The 22,849-nt window shown below is 45.0% G+C and overlaps 1 protein-coding gene and 1 pseudogene across 1 annotated transcript; both read right to left on the reverse strand.

Annotated features, from left to right (window-relative positions):
* Window positions 1-8: 8 nt before the first annotated feature.
* Window positions 9-12,359, reverse strand: LOC115547966 (zinc finger protein 431-like; annotated as a pseudogene).
* A 2,679-nt stretch (window positions 12,360-15,038) lies between these two features.
* On the reverse strand, window positions 15,039-22,840 carry mapre1b (microtubule-associated protein, RP/EB family, member 1b). The gene is made up of 7 exons (XM_030362492.1): window positions 22,656-22,840; window positions 21,338-21,468; window positions 20,062-20,207; window positions 19,163-19,361; window positions 18,570-18,679; window positions 18,270-18,422; window positions 15,039-17,472 (listed from the first exon to the last, which is right to left on the reverse strand). The coding sequence occupies exons 2-7, from the start codon at window positions 21,456-21,458 to the stop codon at window positions 17,410-17,412; spliced, it is 792 nt and encodes a 263-aa protein (XP_030218352.1). The 5' UTR covers window positions 21,459-21,468; window positions 22,656-22,840; the 3' UTR covers window positions 15,039-17,409.
* Window positions 22,841-22,849: the final 9 nt, after the last annotated feature.

Raw genomic sequence — 22,849 nt, forward strand, 5'->3', positions numbered from 1 at the left:
GGCGAATGAAAAGTTGGAAAGCGTCTTTAATAAAACGGGAAAAAAAAACCGACAGTCATTTCAACGTCTACAGGATAGACTAGAGGTTTTAATCAAAGCGCCCCTTGCCCTGTGTCAAAGCACCCCATTGCCTCGTTGTTTGGGTCGCTGAAGCTGGCGTTGCACCTTCAGGGCTTCTCCCCGGAGTGAGTCCCCATGTGAACCTTCAGGTCAAAGCTCTGACTGAAGCGCTTCACGCATTGGTCACACCTGTAGGGCTTCTCCCCGGGTGAGTCCTCATGTGTTTCTTCAGGTCGGAGCTCGTACTGAAGCGCTTCACGCATTGGTCACACCTGTAGGGCTTCTCCCCGGAGTGAGTCCTCATGTGGATCTTCAGGTTGGAGCTCGTACTGAAGCGCTTCTCGCATTGGTCACACTGGTAGGGCTTCTCCCCGGAGTGAGTCCTCATGTGGACCTTCAGGTCGGAGGTCTGACCGAAGCACTTCACGCATTGGTCACACCTGTAGGGCTTCTCCCTGGAGTGAGTCCTCATGTGGCTCTTCAGGTGAGAGCTCCGTCTGAAGCGCCTTGAGCATTGGTCACACCTGTAAGGCTTCTCCCCGGAGTGAGTCCTCATGTGGATCTTCAGGTGAGAGCTCTGACTGAAGCGCTTCACGCATTGGTCACAACTGTAGGGCTTCTCCCCGGAGTGAGTCCTCATGTGGATCTTCAGGTAAGAGCTCGTACTGAAGTGCTTCAAGCATTGGTCACACCTGTAAGGCTTCTCCCCGGAGTGAGTCCTCATGTGGACCTTCAGGTCGGAGGTCTGACTGAAGCTCTTCACGCATTGGTCACACCTGTAGGGCTTCTCCCCGGAGTGAGTCCTCATGTGGACCGTCAGGTGGGAACTCCTCCTGAAGCGCTTCACGCATTGGTCACACCTGTAGGGCTTCTCCCCGGAGTGAGTCCTCATGTGGCTCTTCAGGCTGTCTTTCAGTTTGAAGCGCTTCTTGCATTGGTTGCACCCGTACGGCTTCTCGCCGGTGTGGGTACGCATGTGGTTGGTCATATTGGTATTGTCGGGTAAACCCTGGCCAGATAACACACCGGGTGGGTCCTTGCCACCTCCCCGATGCGCAGCCAGCTCCTCACGGTGGACCAGCTGCTCGCCGCGCTCCAGGCTCTTGGCCACGCTGTGGTCTGCAGACAGAGAGTTCAGGGCCTCCAGTTCGGACACGGTGAAGAGGGCGTCATGGCTGTGCAGCGCCAGTGGGCCCTCCCTTTTTCCGTGGACGCTCAGGATCCTCAGCTCCTCGCTGTGACTGGACATGTGGGAGGAGCCAGGGGCGTCCACATGCAGACCATCTGAGGTGGCGCCGCGCTGTGTGCTGCGGTCTCCAAAGTCATCGCAGTCTTCTGAAGAGAGGACAAAGTAATTGCTTTGATTCATTATTTGCAGAAAAGGAGCCAATGTGCATTTCTACATGTGGAAGGGACTGTTTAAATGTATCTGTATGTAACATTGACACAGAGGGTTTAAATGTGTACTGCAGACACAGATTCAGAGTTTTGCTCCTCCTACCCACTCCTCCCTAGACTCAAAGCTCAAGCGTGTGACCAGGTTGAGGACACTGATCAACTGCTCTTGACTGTTTCCATCTTTGAAATGCAACTACCAAGTTTGACTCGTGTTTTATCAGGGCTCTGGTCATGATGCTTTTCAAAAGAGCATAAGGCTTTTTAGCCCAGGCAGAATCTAGAAGTCAGCCTAGAATCTATGGGTGCTGTAAGATGAGGGGAATTTCCAACCGCCCTGTGCTTTAGGCATGATGATGATGATGAATAATACCTTACATCCTAGACCATTCAGAGTACAGGAAATGGGCAAGTCGTCAAATTATATTAGACGTGTGTTGCGAGGTAGCATGCATATCCAATACAAATAATTATTCATTGTTCATTTTGAATCATGATTATTATTACAACTTTTTCCAATTACTACAAATGGGACAACTAATAATAATGAATTAAATTTATATAGCGCATAATATGGTACTCCAAGACGCTTAATAGTGCCCCCTGAGCATTTGGACCTTCCTGTTTCCACCTATTACAACCGGGACTTAACTAGGGCTGAAGGATTAATCGAATTCAAACCAAAATCTCTGTGTAATGGAACGCTGTATGCAAATCACGAAGGCTGCGATTCAAATAAAAGTTTTTTTTTTCAATTATTTTTTACTGTTACTGTACCGACTTGAGATCAGTACATTACAATTCAATAGTTAAAAAAAGATGTTATTTCATTTCATCTCAACACATAGGCATGGCCTTAAGGAAGGAGTGCTTTATACGTGGACTGCTTCCAGTCTTTGTTATACAACAGAAAATGTTTAGCTTTTTTAGTGAATAATACAGAACATAAGGAACTTTACAAAGAATAATCGCATACTAAATCTCAATTGCAATACTGGTCGAAAAAAATCGCAATTCGATTATTTCCCCAAATCGTTCAAAACAACACCGGTTTGCCATGAAGAAGATGTAAATCATTCTGCTATAAACTGTATAAGTAGTTCTGGTGTTTTGGCAGCGCTCTGTTCATGATGTGCTTTCAAAAAAGGACCAGGCTATTTAGCGCAGGCAGAATCAAGTACATTCTCAGTTGTTCCAGGTTGTTTTCTTGCTTTCTTGCATGCAATGTGTATTATTACTAACCTGCAGTGGGCATGCCTCCACAAATTTCCTCTTCATCCTGGATTAAAACAGTGTCTGGGGTCTGCTGCTTTCCAAATAAAGAAGGAAACAAACACAAGAAATATTCTTTCATCAGCACAGAATAGTTGCCAATCCCCGCTAATGACACATTGAATCATAGAGGGTACTTCTATGGGTGTGTGTTGGAGTTGTAGCAGAGGAAGCCTCTCTTTTGGATGGTGAATGAGAAGATGATTTCCAACCTGCACAGTCAGCTCCTCGCCGAGCTCCAGGCTCTTGACCACGCTGTGGTCTGCAGAAAGAGAGTTCAGGGCCTCCAGTTCAGACACAGTGAAGAGGGCGTCATGACCGTGCAGCGCCAGTGGGCCCTCCCCTTTTCCGTGGACGCTCAGGATCCTCAGCTCCTCGCTGTGACTGGACATCTGGTAGGAGCCAGGGGCGTCCACATGCAGACTATCTGAGGTGGCGCCGCGCTGTGTGCTGCGGTCTCCAAAGTCATCGCAGTCTTCTGAAGAGAGGAAAAAAGTTATTGTTTCTATACATTATTTGCACAAAAGGAGCCAGTGAGCATGTGAAAGAAACTATTTAAATGTAGTAGCACAGACCCAGATTCAGAGATTTGGAGAGGGATGTCTCCTCATACCCACTCCTCCCTAAACTCAAAGCTCAAGCGAGAGACCAGGTTGAGGACACTGCTCTTGACTGTTTCCATCTTTGATGCGCTAACTACCAAGTTGACTCGTGTTTCATCAGGGATCTGGTCATGATGCTTTCCAGCCTAGAATCTTTGGGTTCTGTAAAATGAGTGGAATTTCCAACCGCCTTATGCTTTAGGCCAGATGACGATGATGAGGAATACATTACATCCAAGAACTTTAAAAAAAGGCATCAAATGGGATTATCATCCTTATTCATCGTTCATTTTTAATCATGATTATGATTCTTATATATTTTCCAATTACTACAAATGTAACAACTAATAGTGCCCCCTGAACACTTGGACCGTCCTGTTTTCCCCCCCATCACAGCCGGAAACCAACTCACCATCTCCCTGTGGTTTAGTCTCTGGTTTGCAGATGTCCGCTCGAGCCAGGGCAAAAAGACTTGCGGCACAGGATGCATTTGATCTCGTTTGAAGCCGCAAAAAAAACAGCTCACTCCTCATCACCTTCATCCTCATCCTCAGCGCTTTGTTTTCTTTCAGGCTCAGAGTATTTTGTAAGCGAAGGGTAGCCGAGCCTTCCGAGAACAGTTGGCTAATTTCAGATACAGCAGCTTTCGCAAGTACGTCCATTATGGACGAAAGCTGTACTTCCAGAGTTGGACCGCACGGTGACATGTTTAATAACATATCTTAGTCTGTTGTGGATAAAAACCCACAATCTAATACTCGAAAAAATACGAGAGGACTAGAGGGAGTAGGTTTGAAAGATTAAGGCGTTATTACCACTTCCATACGGTAACAACAAAACCTGAAATGGTTTGCAAACAACTCCTGATCATTCATCAGGCATCGTGTTATATCCCCCTTGTGTGGCTTCCCCAACATGCACTTGGCCAATCACAACGCTCCACTATGGTCCTTGATTGAAATGTTCACACATCTTGTGTCTCCCACTCCCGTTCCCCAGTTACTTAGCATATACTTATTTTCATGCCCTGTATATCCATTATATTACAATGAAAATACATCAACATTGCAGTCAAAACAAGTTACATATCTCAGTCAGAGCTCCATGTCTTTAAAAATGTTATCTCCTAATTGTAAGGATATCCTGCGAGACACTATTATGTTCCTGAGAGGCCACCGTAGCTGGAGACTGTGGCGTAACGAAATGTTTAATAAAGTTAGTTGAATACTTACCAGCTAAGAAGTCAGTCCCATATTGGTAGGCTACATAGTACCAGGAGTTAAAGTATTAAATCACCATACTGAACTCAGATCTGCACTGATGTTTGTTGTCTGTTTGTGGTCTTTACTGTGTATTTAAGTTTTACTGTGTATTTAAAATTGTATTCATTTAAATTATTTATTTATATTACCTATATATTGCTTTTGTATATTATTATATAATTATATTCGATAACATGTGTGCACTTTTATGGAGCTGCTCATTGCATTTCGTTGTACTTTGTACAATGACAATAAAGCTTTCTATTCTATTCTATTAAATCAAGTGAAGGGATTTGAACAGTCTAAATGGAGTAAACAATGTAAACATGCACACCATTTGTTGACCTTATTCCTTCATATCAAGTTCATCAAAATAGGCTCACAAAATGATGAAGTTTATACCGTTGAACTCCTTTGAATCTCAGCTTTAATATAGCATATCGTTTGTGTAGATAGCGTGAAAAAGATTGTTTAAGCATTGCTATGATTTAACCTCTACTGGGAGTAAATCGAACCTGTAGCAAGCGCCTAGCCTTTAGAGATATAAACAGGGGTCCCCACAGACAAATGGCCGAAATATAAACACCATATTTCCAATCAATGAATCAGTTTAGCACCAGGGTGACAAGAAATAATGTGATCATAGGTTTGTGATCATAGGTTAAATATTGACGTTAAGGCTCTAAGATACTTAGCTTTTTTGATAGCAACCTTGGGATAGAGCGTCATCAAGCATCCTCAAGCTGGAGCCTAAACGGAATTCAATGAGACCAACTGAAAATATACGAGGCTGGTATGAAATTACACTGTTAAACTGTGAATTTGTTCAATGTTCAAATGAAGATTAACGGTTAAGATTGACCAAGTTACGATGTCTGAAGTATTTGAAGTGTCAGACAAGAACAATCTGAATAAAAGCACACGATTCCAAGCAGATCTTAACTTTTTATAATTTGAATGTAGTCTCTCAGGGAAATAATGTGGAAGGAGCAGGATCCCAAAGTTTGAGAATAATAAACAAAGAACAAAACATAAGAATAATAATTGAGCGCTGCATGCTTGACCTAACTATTATAAATCGTATGTAGCCCATTTGAAGGGTTTTCTATACGTTCTCCATTGACCTAGAGATAGCTCTGGTCCTCTAATTCAAAGCTGTTGTTAAAGTTTGCATTGCAACTGTAGCCACAAAGTCTGAAACTGAGGCCAATCGACTGACTTCTTTGTTGTGTAGATTCCTTTAACTATCTTGCAGCCAAGTCCACTTTACCCATTGTATATTGTAATTTAACTTGATCTCTCCTCTGGACAATCCTAAAATATCCACAATGGTCCCCCCCCCCCCCCCCACCTTTGTTTCTTTTGTATTAACCCATAATGTGAAATTGCCTATAAGAATCATGTATATCCATTGTCTCATTGAATGTATGCTCAGTAACTTTGCTGCCTGTATCTTTCTGAAATAATGCTCTAATTTAAATCAAATATTTGGTTGTTCAAAGTGTCCAAAAAATAAGTGATCCTTCACAGACAAATTATTCACAACAATAAGAACAAAAAGCGAAAAGTTGGAAAGTGTTTATAATCATGAGGAAAAAAAACCTACAGTCATTTCAAAGAATACAGGATAGAGGTGTGAATCAAAACGTCCCGCTGCCCGTGTCAAAGCACCCCATTGCCTATGTTCTTGAGCAGGTGCCAACGCAAATGGCTAGGGTCTCTGAAGCTGGCGTTGAACCTTCAGGGCTTCTCCCTGGAGTGAGTCCTCATGTGGTTCTTCAGGGTGGAGCTCTGACTGAAGCGCTTCACACATTGGTCACACCTGTAGGGCTTCTCCCCGGAGTGAGTCCTCATGTGCATCTTCAGGATTGAGCTCTGTCCGAAGCACTTCATGCATTGGTCACAACTGTAGGGCTTCTCCCCGGAGTGAGTCCTCATGTGGATCTTCAGGACGGAGCTTTGACTGAAGCGCTTCTCGCATTGGTCACAGCTGTAGGCTTTCTCCCCGGAGTGAGTCCTCATGTGGCTCTTCAGGTAGGAGCTATGACTGAAGTGCTTCCCGCATTGGTCACACCTGTAGGGCTTCTCCCCGGAGTGAATCCTCATGTGGCTCTTCAGGCTGGAGCTCCGTCTGAAGCGCTTCACGCATTGGTTACACCTGTAGGGCTTCTCCCCGGAGTGAGTACTCATGTGGCTCTTCAGGTGAGAGCTCTGCCCGAAGCACCTCATGCATTGTTTACACCTGTAGGGCTTCTCCCCGGAGTGAGTCCTCATGTGGACCTTCAGGTCGAAGCTATGACTGAAGCTCTTCAAGCATTGGTCACACCTGTAGGGCTTCTCCCCGGAGTGAGTCCTCATGTGGGTCTTCAGGGCGCCTTTCTGTTGGAAGCGCTTCTTGCATTGGTTGCACTCGTACGGCTTCTCGCCGGTGTGGGTACGCATGTGATTGGTCATATTGGTTTTGTCGGGTAAACCCTCTCCAGACAACACAGCGGGCCGGTCCTTGCCGCCGCCACGATGCCCAGTCAGCTCCTCGCGGCGGACCAGCTGCTCGCCGCGCTCCAGGCTCTTTGCCACGCTTTGTTCCGCGGACAGCGAGCTCAGAGCCTCCGGTTTGAACGTCGTGAAGAGGTTGTCATCGCCGCAAACCACCAGTGGGCCCTCCCCTTTTCCGTGGACGCTCAGGATCCGCAGCTCCCTGTTGTTACTGGACATGTGGGAGGAGCCAGGAGCGTCCACATGCAGACTATCTGAGGTGGTGCTGGGTTGTGTGCTGCAGTCTCCAAAGTCATCGCAGTCTTCTGCAGAGGGAAAAAAGACGGAAAGTAATTGTGCAAATGTATTATTTGCACAAAGGGATACAGTATGTATCCTTTTGAGACATAGCACCTCTACGTCTACCCCTTTTAAAGATGTGGGGAGGGCATGAAGACAAAACCCAGACGATCTGTTGGTTCCTATCACATGTTTTACCAATACTGGAGTTATATTTGGAATCAGAGCTGATCTGAGTATTCCTGACAACAGAAGCATGTTAGGTTGTATGCGAGTTTGTGAGTTTGTCTCTCTGTCTGTGTTCATTTTTTGCACTATTTTGTTTCTGCTACTCATTGAGCACACTGGATTTAAGGATATTATCATTCATCACATGAAATGAATGTGGACTACCTGGACTCTGAAGGGCTTGAACAAAGGGTGAGCTGGGCCACAGCAGCCCTGTTAACATATTCAAGCACCAGAAGTAGGAGCCCTGCTAACTCCCAAGGCCACAGCAGCAGCAGCAGTAGCGGCCTTGCTAACATCTCAAGGCCCCAGCAGCAGCAGTAGCAGCCTTGCTAACATCTCAAGGCCCCAGCAGCAGCAGTAGCGGCCTTGCTAACATCTCAAGGCCCCAGCAGCAGCAGCAGCAGCCTTGCTAACATCTCAAGGCCCCAGCAGCAGCAGTAGCGGCCTTGCTAACATCTCGAGGCCCCAGCAGCAGCAGTAGCAGCCTTGCTAACATCTCAAGGCCCCAGCAGCAGCAGTAGCAGCCTTGCTAACATCTCAAGGCCCCAGCAGCAGCAGCCTTGCTAACATCTCAAGGCCCCAGCAGCAGCAGCCTTGCTAACATCTCAAGGCCCCAGCAGCAGCAGCCTTGCTAACATCTCAAGGCCCCAGCAGTAGCAGCCTTGCTAACATCTCAAGGCCCCAGCAGCAGCAGCCCTGCTAACATCTCAAGGCCCCAGCAGCAGCAGCTAGCATAGTAAACTCAATAATTTAAAGACAATGGCATTTTTCTTAACTTTAGTATGTTTGTTGACATTTTGGGACCTGACTCCAAGGAATTGCCCATTGGTGAGTCCCACTAGCTATGTGTCGAGCATGCAAGACACTTACTATAGTGGCCCTAATGCTAATGTTGCCGGGCATTTTGAGCAACCACAGCCTGATTTGGTTTGGGCCTCAAACCTGTGGTCGGACCCACCTAGGGACTTACCTAAACTTCTATGTTTTCTTACTTTATATAATTTTACTCTTTCCCTTAAGGAAAGGCATTGCCTGGCTTTAACACATGAAAAAACTGCTTCAAAATGTAATGTGAGACGAGGAGTGATGATTGTACTACTCTTACTTTTGTCTGGAGATGTGCAATCAAACCCTGGTCCTGAATTGCAATGTATCCAGACTCCCACTGATTTTAAATTAGACATTGTGGTCATCTCAGATACTTGGCTGACAAAATCTATTACGAATAAAGACATTAGCACACCCGGATACAATGTTTATCGTACCGATAGGCCCAAGAAAGGTGGTGGTGTAGCCATTTTCGTTAAATCAAGATTTGATGCTTCGATTGTTCTGTCTATCTGTAAGCAATTTGAATTTTTGGCATTGAAGGTGGAAATAGCAAAGTCCCTCTCTCTGACTGTTGTCGGGTGCTATAGGCCTCCATCTGCCACAAAGGAGGCATTATCTTCATTGCAGCATCTTTTGTCCAAATTAAATTATAATGAGCTTTTAATGGCTGGTGATCTGAACTGGGATTGGCTAAATGCAGTTTCGGATTAATTTAACATTTTCTGTGACTCTATTAATCATATCCAGCTGGTCAACCTACCTACAAGGCCAAATCTTAAAAATTCTGAAAAGTCGACTTTGATTGTTTTTTTTTTATTGATCCAACAAAGGCTTTTGACACTGAACCATGCTGTTTTAAAGCATAGGCTTCTTTGCTTGGGTTTGTCAAATCATGTAGTTTCCTGGTTCACTGATTATTTGAGTGACAGCCAGGACACAGTGTATTAAATACGATGGTCTGTGTTCTGAATTTGTGAGTGTCCACAAGGGGGTGCCACAGGGTTCAACATTAGGACCCCTCTTGTTCATCATATGCATTAATGATTTGGGAAAAAATGTGTCAGATGCTAACATGCATTTTTATGCAGATTACACAATTATTTACTGTTTCGGATCAACTCCCGCTAGAGCTGTTGAATCTCTGCAGAAAGCTTTTGATGTAATCCAGCACACACTCCTGCAACTAAAACTAGTCCTCAACACTGAAAAAACTAAACAAATGTTGTTTTCAAACTCTAAGAAAGTACCTCAAACTGTCCCCAGAGTGTCCACTCTTGAGGGAAATGTCATAGAGGTGGTTCATATGTATAAATATCTTGGTGTCTTGATTGATGACTCCCTTTCCTTCAAACCCCACATTGACAATCTTGTGAAGAAATTGAAACTTTAATTGGGCTTCTTCTTATTTTTGTTTCTCTTTTGAGGTGAAAAAGCGGCTTGTCACTGCAACGTTTTTATCCAGTTTAGATTATGGAGATTTGATTTATATGAATGGCTCAGCTAAATGTCTATTTAAGATTGATGCTGTTTACCATGCTTCTCTGAGGTTTATTACTAACTGTGGAGCCCTGACCCAGCACTGTGAATTGTATTCTCGAGTGGGTTGGCCCTCTTTGTCCACCAGGAGCCTGGGATACTGGTGCACTTTTATTTAAAAGGCCATGCTTGGGCTACTTCCCTCCTATATTTGTAATTTAATCACACAGAAAAGTGTTGCTTCTTACAGTCTGCGTTCAAACAATCAGATGCTTCTGTCAGTTCCATGAATATGAATGATGGACTTTCAAAAGAGGACCAGGCTTTTTAGCGCAGTTAGAATCGAGTACATTCTCATTTGATTCAGGTTGTTTTCTTGCATAAATGCAATATGTATTAGGCCTACTAACCTACAGCGGGCATGCCTCCACCAATATCCTCTTCCTCCTTGATTAAAATGGTGTCTGGGGTCTGCTGCTTTCCACATAAAGAAGGAAACACACACAAGACATATTCTTTCATTAGCACAGAATAGTTGTCAAACCCAGCTAACGACACATGAATCATAAAGGTTTGTGCTTTCTATGGGTGTGTGTTGTTGTAGCAGAGGAAGCCTCTCTTTTGGATGGTGAATGAGAAGATGATTTCCAACCTGCCCAGTCAGCTCCTCGTGGCGGACCAGCTGCTCACCGCGCTCCAGGCTCTTGTCCACGCTGTGGTCTGCAGACAGCGAGTCCAGGGCCTCCAGTTCGGAGGCGTTGAAGAGTGTGTCATGGCCGTCCAGTGCCAGTGGGCCCTCCCCTTTTCCGTGGACGCTCAGGATCCTCAGCTCCTCGCTGTGACTGGACATGTGGGAGGAGCCAGGGGCGTCCACATGCAGACTATCTGAGGTGGCGTCGCGCTGTGTGCTGCGGTCTCCAAAGTCATCGCAGTCTTCTATAGAGGAAAAAAAAATAGAGAAAGTGAGAGTTTTCGATACATTATTTGCACAAAATGAGACAGAAAAGAAGAAATTGTTTAAATGTATGCAACATTGACACAGAGGGTTCAAAATGTGTACTAGTGCAGACACAGATTCAGAGTTTGGGAGCCCCCCTCCCTCAACTCAAAGCTCAAGCGGTTGACCAGGTGGAGGACACTGAACGAACAGCAGAGCATAATGATACGAGCACAACATGACATGAGAGGGACAAGCGCAATTATTCTATTCTGGCAATAACAAGCGACAGCGTGTCATTCCCTGTAAGCTGATCAAGGAACATGTACATACGTTTTGAACAAATTGATGTTTGAGAATGATAAACCAGCAGATGTGGCATCTGGCTGGAAACCATTCCGGGCTCTTGACGGTTTCCATCTTTGAAATACAAGTACCAATGTGTTTCATCAGGGTTCTCACGATACTTTTAAAAAGAGCATCAGGATTTTTAGCACAGGCAGAATCTAGCAGTCAGCCCAGAATCTATCCGTTCTGTAAAATTAGTGGAATTCCAACCGCCTTGTGCTTTAGGCCTGATAACGATGATGAGGAATACGTTACATCCAAGAACATTCAGAGAGCAGGAAATGGGATTATAGTCATTATTCATTGTTCATTTTGAATCATAATTATTATTAGAACTTTTTCCAATTGCTGCAAATCAAACAACTAAACGTGCACCCTGATTACTTGGACCGTCCAGTGTTTTCCACCTTTCACAGCCGGGACACAACTCACCATTTCCCCGTGGTTTAGAGATGTTGGCTCGAGCCAGGGCACAACCAGTTGCCGCACACGATGCATTTGATCTCGTTTGAAGTCGCAAAGAAAACAGCTCACTCCTTATCACCTTCATCCTCATCCTCAGCGCTTGGTTTTCTTTCAGGCTCCGAGTTATTTGTAAACGAAGGGTAGCCGAGCCTTCCGAGAACAGTTGGCTAATTTCAGATACGGCAGCTCTCGCCAGTACGTTCATTATGGACGAAAGCTGTTCTTCCAAATTTGGGCCGCACGGTGACATGTTGATTGACATATTTCACTCTGTTGTTGATAAGAACACACAATCGAACACTCGAAAAAATACGAGCGGTCGAGAAGAACTGGGTTCGTTTAATGGTGCCTCCAAAACAGTCTGAGTTGCCGGGAATTTCGGAGATTGGGATCGGAGGAAATCGCCTTGAACACTGGTCGGAGATTTCCCTCGGAACTTCGTGCGGAAGTAGAGCAACCTGAGCATCCGAGTTGACGTCACAATAATGTCTGCCCACTTCATTGATAGAACTTGCAGCAAGCACTAATAGGCGAACTTAACACCCATCCTAACATTTGCATTACGATACTCAATAGATTAATTTTAAACATCACCTGATAATTCTCGCTCATGTTCAACCATCGTTAACAGTTCTTACAACTGATTCAGTCATTCCGAGTGTTCAGTTCAGGAAACGCCCCTTCGAATTTCGAAGGCCAACCGGAAAACAGATCTTGCTGAAAATAAGACTTCATAACAACTACGTAGTTGTTGTACGTAGTAGTTGTTATGAAGTACGGATGCCCGCAGGGACCTCTTTGCGCTTCTTTGCTGAATCAGATCAATCAGTTATTAGAAGTGCTTGTGTTTCATCAAGGCTCTGGTCATGTTTTGGAAAAGAGCATCAGGCTTTTTCGGTGCAGGTAGTATCTTGCAGTCAGCCTAGAATCTATGCTGCCTAGAATCTATGGATTTAAAATGAGGGGAATTTCCAACCGCCTTGTGCTGATGACGATGATGAAGAATACATTAGATCCAAGATTCATAGTGCAGGAAATGTGCATAACGTCAAATTATATTAGGCATGTGTTGTGAGGTAGCCTGCTTCTCCACTACCAATCATTATTCAGGGTTCATTTTGAATTGTGATTAAAACACAATGACTACAAATGTTAACTAATAGTGCACCCTCAACCATTGGACCTTCCTGTTTCCCCCTATCTAATAGTACACCAAACCTAGGACTAAGGTCTTCAGTCAAAATGTACAGATTAAACTTGGTTCAATCAGGCCTATTAACCTCAACTGTTGCTTTCTGTAAATATTTAACCCTGTGTGGGTACTGGTGACATACAGCCAGTACGGAATCTTAAGTAGTTTGCCAACTATTTGCAATACAAATGTTTTGAATAATTGAATAATGAAATGAAAACAAGACCTGTCGACATGGAAATACAGCTTTATTCTTTGTAAGAAACTTTGCTTCAGTAGTTAATGAAAGAATTTATCAGAACATATGAAGCTGACCCGATTTAAACAAAGGTACCTAGACACACAGGCAATGAAAAGATCTGTACAAGAGATCAGTCACTGTGTAGAATATAATATACATCATGTGTATGATATATTATACACGTGCATAAACACAGATAGTTGAACAGCAGTATGAAAGCGGTGTTCAAAAGCAACATTCCCTTTTGAACCTAGTAATTTCACCACTTCAGGATGAGCACCCACTTTAAATATACACCCCTGTCATTACTGATAGTATAAAACCAAATTTGCTCTAGAACTATTAGAATCAGCCGAAACACCATCTGTAACTCTTGGCCTCGGGTTCAACACTAGGCGGCTATAGACAGTCCAACAAATGACCGTTGAGTTATTTTCAGTCCCCTTTTTAAAATATTTATTTTAACAAGTAATTGTGGGCCATAGTGGAAAGACCTCATTCATGCAAAAACCCACGGGAGTAAAAGGTAGCAGACGAAGAAGCCTGCGTCTCCACTAGGTGGGCCACGAGAAGGTGTGTGATCAAAAGGGTGAGGGGAACCTAACCGTATCCCCTGACAACCAGTTGGAGCATACACATACTCATGGACCACCGAGTTCTACCAAGTTCTATCTGGTTCTGGTTCACATCGAGAGGCCTTACCGTGAAACTATATAAGAGAAGCACTCAATACTAATGAGTCACACGTATTCCGAAAAAATTGCAGAGTAGCATTGATATTCTGCTGATGTGGATTTATTACAAGGCAACTTACGCATTATAGAACCTTAATAAAAAGTAGTGTAATGTTCAGGTTTAACATTCAGGCAATCTGCTGAGAGACGGTAGCGCTTTCAAGGGTCACCGGTCGGCCGTTAAATCTGATCTAATATCAGTAATGTATTAAAACATTTTACAGTGCTGCCTAGGATTTCGTTTCAAGAGAGTAGGGTCTACTACCGTACTCGGGGCAGACTAACTGCCTAGTCGCTAGGAGACCAGCGTATACAATGTAGTCCATTAAGGGGATGTGCAGCAATCTCTTTGACGAAGACGGCTAACCACCTAGTAGTGAGGCTTTATAGATTTGTCTGTTTTTCTTACTTGATATTGGTTTGTCATCTGAACAACAGTTAAAGAAAGCTTAAGAGGGCTTGGCTCAACTGTCTGACACTTATAAAGACCTACTTTCACTATGCAATAAATAGGTTGCGTTGGATTTTGGATTGGAAATTGAATTGTTCTTAAGATGCCGTTGTTGTAGCCTGGCTCTGCCCGCCTAAGTACTTCCACTCAGTTTGAATTTCCCTTCAGTACTAGGTCTGGGTCTGCGGTAGGTTAGTGGGTTTTCTCTGTCTACATTTTCTGCGTCCGTTCAGTGAACAGAGGGAGTGGCTGAGCTCAATGACGTTAAAGTCAGCTCTCGTTGACGGACATCTTCACGCACGCTGTGTCTGGTTTGTTTACAGCGTGCGCACAAAGTGATTCCCGGCCAAACGTTAGATTGGTTATGGAAGATCCAGAGTGGCACTGGGCAGATCCAATAGTTTTAAACTTCAACAGACACCCGCCTTCAAGTAAGTTAACGTTTGTCAATTGAGTAGGTCCAGACTCTCTGTACAAATTAAATTAAGTACGACTACAAGAGTCTGGTAGGACCAGGCTAATGCTGTTGGTCCATTGACCATAAATGCAGTGTCCCCCAATATACCATAAAGTACAAAGAAACACCAGTGAACGATTGCTTTGGGGGATTTCATGGAAGACATAACGTTGTCTCATCGCTCCACACATCCCAGCGTCTTCTCAGACTACGGCCCTCATTTTTGTTGGAGAACCTCAGAATAGGACAGTAACAAAAGGTCAACCGACGACAGGAAATACATCTTTGCACAAACACAGACCGAACGTATAATTTCTGTATTTTCATTTATAAGGCAAAAGATCAAAATACAAAGTCTAAAGTTCTGAAGTTAAAAAAAAAGTTTAATCATTTGACCCTGGTTTGCTCGTGTCAGTCGAGCCTTGGTCAGGAAGTCCAGAAATGACCGTTCAACAAACCATAGGGGTCACAATATACCTGTGACGTCATAGGTTCATTAGGTTATACAGCTCTGGACTATACAGAAGTGTCGCCTTCATCAGCCGTGGAATGGCTCAAATAACAAACATTTTAAACAGGGCGACCAAGCACAGAGCAGGGCTGAGAAGAGACCCCCACAGTTTGCCCCTCCCAGGCAGCAGGAGCCAGTTCAAATGCCTTGGCCTCGGCAGGAAGTGAGACACTCAGAAGATTCAATTTCACGCCACTTCGTTTAGGAAATTTTTTAATAATATCCGCGAAGGAATCACACCATTTCATGTTAATCTGGAAGGTTGAAGGAACAGTTTTTGTTACCTAGGATATAAACTGCCAAACAGCCTGCAGACGTTTCATGAAATTGTCCGTATTATGAACTAAGCAATCAGACTTTGGTGACTCTAGTCAATCTCCAGTAGTCAGTATTGGCTAGTGGGGGCCGATCCAGTCACTGGTGGGAACAGTGGAATTACAGAAAAACAGGATCTCCAAAAGCACAATAAAAACATACCGGATCCGACGAAAACTAGAGTCAAATATCAAGGGCAGTAAAGCCAGCCTGAGAGCCTATATGAGCCAGTTAAAAGAGTGAGTAGGAATTCAGCAATAGATTGTGACCGTGCCTGTAGATATTGTTATTGTAATAATTGGATAGTCTACGAGAAGTCCCCGACTTGATAAACCATGTCAAGCTAAGGCTTCATGGGAAGATAATGAGACAATCTGCTCTGATGCGTGAACAACTGCCAGACACTTTGGATATCCAATACCCTTTCTTCTTTAATGGAATCAGCAAAACAAGTTTCTCCAGACAATTGAACAAATGATGACCATTGAAGACGAGCAAGATACACTCACTCAAAGTAGACACACCGGAAGGTGAATGTTAAACAAGAAAACAAACAGGTGAATATGTTCTGCTCAGGACATCCCCATAGAACATTTCATTATAGAGCAGACCAAGAAGGCGCCAAACAAAAAGAAAGAAATAGAACCAGGATATAGAACCAGCATCAAAGCATCGTTTTTTTTACACCAAAAATGGCCCAATACCAAGACGGTTTTGTTGGCATGTTTGGCTCTTGAAGCACCATGAAGGGGCGCTCACAGGCCTAAAGAGGAGGTGTGGCCAGACTCCTGGTCCTAGACTAAACCCCCACGGACCTGCTAGCCTAGGAACTACAGCCGACTGTCTAGCACTCTCTCGGTGTCGTCAAGGAGCTGCCAGCACATTTAATTATTTTTAAAACCGTGGTCAAGTCCACATCGAGATAAGCCGTCCAAAAATGAGCATAGGAAAGTTCATTTTGGGGTTTGCTGACAAACTATTAACAAACTTGTTTGACTCTAAATAAATTATCTTGTTTGGCAGTGGATGTCTACCTAGCTGTTGGTCGTGCCCTGGAGTACAGTCGCCCATGTACTGTGTCCGTTTAAAAACAACCCAACAGAACATTCTAAAAAAGGCTTGTATGAGGGGCGCAGAACGGCCGGCACAGTGGCGCTTCATGGGGAGAACAGGGGGGGGGGGGGGGGGTTTAGTCTGGGACTGACTCACAAACAGGAGGGGCATCCCAAGGAGGCTCTTCCTTCTCGATTCGTTTCAACATGATATTTTTGTTAACATGTACGTACGTACACACACACACACACACACACACAAACACACACACACACACGATATTGTTGCTCATACTGAAGTCTGTTGGATATCCAGGTCTGTCTCGGTGTTGACAGACTGGTTTGTTGGGGGGGGCAGGACAGGAGGAAGAGGCACCGCAAGAGACTCACCAACCATTCTCTCCGACGGACAACACAGACGGTCGTCATGAGGGGGGGGCGTCCATTTACTAATGGGAATGGAAGCCATGGGCATGGGGGGGATGGCTTTAGGACCAAGTCCAAAGGAGAGCAGTGGGGGGAAGGGGGGGCAACTTGTGTAATCATCCACATTCACAGTGAATGAATGAATGAAAATAAAATAACCTAAAAAAAAGGCGTTTGGGCCCGGCCTCGAGGTGGGAGGAGGGGGGGAGGGCCTCACGGCGCGGCCGGCGTGGAGTGCAAACGTCGTGGCGGGTCGGGGGTTAAAGTGGCTACAGAGGCTAGAGGCGGGGCTACGGAGGCTGGCGCTGGGCAAAGTGGACCGGCCCCGGCCACGCGGGGAAGGGGGGGAGGGGGGGGACGCCTCCCAGCTCGGCTCCTAGAACTCCTCCTGCTCCTGCTCCTGCTCCTCGGACTCTGCGTCGGGGATCACGAAGCCCTCCTGGAAGGAGGAGAGGAGGAGGAGGACGGGGAGACCCGCGGGGTTAAGGTAGGGTCACAGTGCATATCGGGGTCGCACTCCAAAATTATTAAAACACGACATCAGAGTGTTGGATCTCGTCCCCAATTATAACAGGCCTATGAAAAGGGTGACATATTATATTATACCACCAGGTGTGCGTGGGATTAGCCGTTACAAGACGTTTTGAAAATAAACCTCGTCTAACGTCACATGTGGGCGTGTCCACCTCGATGGATGAGCGACGTTTGCTACAGTCAACTGGGTAGGCTGGAAGATTGATCCATCAAAAAGACATCTAGGTGGACACGCCCACTTATGAAATATTACTAATAATAGCTAATCACACTCACAGATGTCATTTTTAAGGCTCGGAATAACATATCGATGTTTAAGTAAAACCCTGTGGTAAAAGGATGTAAACGTGCTGATAAAAGCCAGAATAGGACACATTATGTACGAGATCCTACTGACACCAAGAGTTCACATCATGATCAAACTCCGCTGATAGCACGCTGAAGCGTGTTCACTATGAGGTCATCCCCTCGGGCCAACACAACAGGAGCGTCACACTGTTGCCTAGGGAGTTCCTCTACATTCCTGCAGAGCCACATTAGATAATAAGCATCAGCAGGCCTCAAGGGAGACCCGTTAAACGCTGGGCCACCGGCATGGGGTCGTAGTTACTACGCTTCTAGGACGCAAAGTGGGAGCAATACAAATCTGTTCTACTTGTGGCTCTCTCGCACGTTGGAACAGGAGACTTGAACCGAACTCACGTCTGTGGCGTAGAGAATCTCGATTATCCGTTGCAGCGTTGGGTCGCCCTCCCCCTCCTTCTCTTGGCATATCAGTTCGATGTTCCGCAGCTTGCCAAAGTAAAAGTCCCTCTCCTTCTCCATGTCTTGGATGGTCGTCTTCAGAACGTCCACCTAAATAACATTGGGAGGACAGGCCCCAAAAGTAATCTTGGTGAGTGCAGAAGTGCAGCATTTTCCCCTCATTAGAAGCACATTCCTTCATCATTTAATTTTGATTTGTGGATTCCATGGGTTTAGGTCAGTGGGCGAGGGGCTGACCTCCTGATGGAGCTCTGCTTTCTCCTCGTCTCCACCACCCATCATTGTTCTTCTTGTGTTGGTCGGAGCCATCTTGGGTGCTACCTTGGCAACGGCTGCTCTCTGGGGAGCTGAGGGGGGAAACAGGAAGAGATCAGCGATGGCATTCTCTGATTACGCATGGCTACGCAAAGCCAGTTGAGGCTTCGGTAGCACAGAAGAAACGTTTCAGTTTCTTGTTAAAATGACAATGAATATACAGTTCCGTCATTTATGGAAGACAATAGTGACAATGAACGCTGACCCCACAGTGTAATTCAATGTTGGATAGCTATAAAAATGAATGGTCCGGAATCTTGGAGGAATAATCGTAGCTCAAAAGTTACGAGCCAGCACCGATGGGACGCTCTGACCAAGAGCACACAGGTGGTGTTCCACCAGACCTCCATGGGGTCTGCCACGGGCCTGAGGATAGGCCCAGGTTTAGAGCTGGTACTGGGGGGTTATACTGGTAGAGCTGGTAGTGGGGGGGTTATACTGGTAGAGCTGGTAGTGGGGGGGGTTATACTGGTAGAGCTGGTAGTGGGGGTGGGGGACGGAGAGGGGGAGCTGACCTGGGTTGAGGATCTTCTTGGGGGGCCTGCTGAGGGCCGAGGTGGCGGGGGTCATAGACGTGGCGTCCTGTCCCTGGCGGGCCTCCAGGGGGTCGTAGTCCTGCCCGTCGTAGTTGGCGTCAAAGAACTTCTTGAACCACTGGACGAACTCAAAGTTGTCCTGGAACTTTCCCTTCACCAGCTTGTCCACTGGAATGATCTGAAAGGGCCGGAGGATTATATGATTATGGTTTTGCATTATGCACACAAGCTGAATCGTGCAAGTGCATTCCTGTTGGCACACACCCCAGGTCCAGAAGAAAAGGGCGAGCAGCCAGCCATCATTATCGGACGATGAACCCCCTAAATGGGTGACCTGAGCATCTGAACCACATGTCAAATGGTGAGCCAACCAGAATACGTAGAATGACGTCGTCTTCTGTTCAGTTCTGCAGAGACGATTAAATTCCCGCGATAGGCAATGTTCTAGGTAAATGTTATCCCACATCCCTCCCAAGTTACATGCATCCCAGCAGGAAGCATACAAAACACCCTCGTTTGGTTGGTTTAGCTACATTTAAAAAGAAAACAACGGATAAGTCATCGGTCGTCGTAAGATAGTCTCACTCAGTCAACACTCTGGACAGTAAGACATGAAGTCTTGAGGAGGCAGCCGTTATAGGCCGCCTCAATTCATGTCTTCAAAAAATGGGTTGCTGCTGTTAAAAGAAATGTTGCTAGGTCTTGTTATCTTATTATAACCTATGATTAAAGGGGCAACACTATGCCCTGGAGGAGCTGGGAGGGGCCATATTCATGGGCCCAGTGCCACAGTGGTTAGCACTTGCCTCCCAGCAAGGTCCTTAGTTCAAACCCTGGGCGGGGTTCAATGATCAATAAAGTGGAAAAAAAATGCCTACCTTGTCGACGCCCATCTTCTTGAAGGACGCCTGTAGAAGTTTAAAGTTGTGGATGTATTCGTGCTCTAGCTTGGCAGCAAACTTGACTTTCTTCAGAGGCACAGAGTTACGGAACAGCATGTCCATGAACTGGCAGTAGGCCCCACCTACACAGACAGACGCACACAATGAGCTTACATCTACATACCTAATATATCTTAAATAGAATTATCAAGAAGGTTGTTTTCCACTGCTTTCCCAAAGGCAGCAATGGCTTAGGGGTTGAATACTAAGTCTGCACAATAAAGGATTGGATCAGCTGTGCACTGTGTTCAGGCCTCCACCGCCCAGGTCCTGACACACCCTGCTCTTCAAAGATATGACACAGCAGCTGGGATGCTAGCATGCAATGCAGTCATAAGACCAGACTCCAGATATCACCAATGGGAAAATAATTATGTACATTAGGCCGTTGTGGATTATGAAGTCCAAGTTACCCAATGACTTTACATTAATGCTAAACCTTGTTATCATCATATCAAATTAGATAGATTTGATATTTTTTTATATATACATACTTTGTATCTAACTTTTGATATAAAAATAAATAAAAACAAATATTAAATGTATTTGTCAAGAACAAATGAAAACTACGGATCGGAGGACTGACCTCACATACCATTATACCAGATCAGCCTTAGGCCTTTAAGCACTCAGTTGTTTGAAACATGATCTCATCCCATTTGCCACAACTCAGAGCCAAAAATCGGGGCTGTTCTCTTAGGTTAGCTTGCTACATCATGACAATGCAATCTGGTCCCCTGTGGATGAGCACAACCCTCTCATTATGTTTCAGTAGCCTGGTTTCACATGGTGAGGCTAATCTATACACCAAGAGTTTATATAGTAGCACTGGGACCCAACGTTCATACACGTTGGCCAATGGTTTCCTACAGCTGGTCTTAAAAATAGCTTTCCCTAAAACAGATCTTTGGAATACATGCATCACTGGTTCTTCCTTTAAAGTTCTTAGAAAAAACATGGTAACATTCATACAATCCCAAAAATAGCTTGGTTTATACGACTAAAGAAATTAGAAGCATCGATATGCATTCGGGACAGCCACAAGGGTCTACACTTCAACGCACATTTGTATGCATATTAATGTTGAGGCGTTGCAATACCATGATGGAATGTTTCCATTTCTTGGGATCACGTCAGTGCTACTGCTGTGCAGAGGGATTACAAGAAAGAAGGATTTTGACTTGACAAAGGTTGCCCCAGTCTCGCTGCTTACCTGAGCACAGCATCTCTATCTTGGAGAGGTTAATCTGGAGAGACTCGTTGATCCAGGCCAGCATGTCATGCCGACTCAGGTTCTCACTGGTCACAGAGGTGGAGTACACATTCACAGCCATCTTCGGTCAACTGCAGACACAAACCAGACGGATTCAAGACAACCCGGGGAATTTTGATTGATTTGAGTGAGAGACATGCAGGAGGTGACAACGTTCAGATTCTATTTGACCTGTTTTTTCAGTTCCTTATCTACCTTTGTTTACCATGGGGCTTGAAAAAGGGGAGATACTGGTTGAATAACTAGCTGGTTTACGAGTCCATTGAACCTCTTCTAAAGCTAATTGGGGACAAAGATAAATACACCTAGTGTTCTAAACTACAAACACTTTCAAGAAGCCATGCATAATTTAGACCAGAGGGGTGGTGATCACAACTCCACAACTGCAATATCTTGAGGGGAAGTTATATGGTGTGTGCCTCATGGAAACATGCTGTGATTAATGTACATTATAGTAACACATACATTTCGTTTCATTAATACATTTGACGGGTGACGAAAATTAGCTTCTTGTCCAGATGATGTGGTACACCCAGGTTCCCAGTTCGCCTGTCACATTCAACGTGTATTTTATGTTGAATGGTGACTGCAGCATACGTAGGGCTCTCCAAATCGAATTCGGTCAGCTACATGGAAATGTCCACCCATAATTACCGCTGATAACGTTGAATAATTAAATTATTTCCAGGTTGTGAACAGCACCAATGACACGGAGAGTGTGAAAATAGCTCCTCTAAGAATGCCGAAAATAAGATATCGGGAGAAGTGTAAGAATAGAACCGTCTGTCTCACGTCAAGAATCAGAATTCGTGAACAAAAAAAAATAGCCAATCAAAATATCATTGATTTTCGGCATCAGAAACAACGCACCGGGCAGATGACAGTGCGTCCGCGCTGGCCGTGGAAACATCTTTGTCACCAGGTCCAGGCTAACGTTAGCTAGACCCGCCACACAAGACACTTCCCCGCCCTAAAGTACCACACGATGTTCCATCAGAGCCGACACGGGTCTGTTTGGGGAGACACCAACCCTAGTCCATGTAAGCTCTGGTCTCTTGTCTCTCAAGATTGAATGCAGAGCTAAAAAAGAACATCGAAAACCCCACCCCGATCTGCCTTTACGAAGGGGACGTCCGCATGCCCGGTTATGCTATGCGCCCTTTTCCTAGCTTATCATCAGAGCTGAACAAGCGATCAATGCTAATATAGCTAGTACCGGCAAACCAATGCTATTTAGGAAGACCACAACCACACCTACCGTGTAACACTTGAATTTCGCAATTCTTCAAATTAAGAATGTATTATCGCTGGAACAATACTGACAGCGTTTTTTTTTTCTTATACAAAATATTTGTCACACACTGCTCTGTTCTGCGCTTCCTTTGGCAGTCTCTCAGTCCACTACCGGCAGCGGAAGTATAGCCTCACTTGCGCTATGACGTAAGACGTAAC

This window comes from Gadus morhua, chromosome 7, assembly GCF_902167405.1.
Source record: "Gadus morhua chromosome 7, gadMor3.0, whole genome shotgun sequence".
NCBI classification, from domain to species: domain Eukaryota; kingdom Metazoa; phylum Chordata; class Actinopteri; order Gadiformes; family Gadidae; genus Gadus; species Gadus morhua.

What these genes read in the sequence shown, in the direction of transcription:
- mapre1b (XM_030362492.1), bottom strand. Translation starts at nt 21,458, where the DNA reads ATGGCTGTGAATGTGTACTCCACCTCTGTGACCAGTGAGAACCTGAGT. An exon ending in AGAAGATGGGCGTCGACAAG is followed by an intron (nt 19,362 to 20,061) that starts GTAGGCATTTTT and finishes CGGCCCTTTCAG; the next exon opens with ATCATTCCAGTGGACAAGCT. An exon ending in AGATTCTCTACGCCACAGAC is followed by an intron (nt 17,473 to 18,269) that starts GTGAGTTCGGTT and finishes TCCTCCTTCCAG; the next exon opens with GAGGGCTTCGTGATCCCCGA.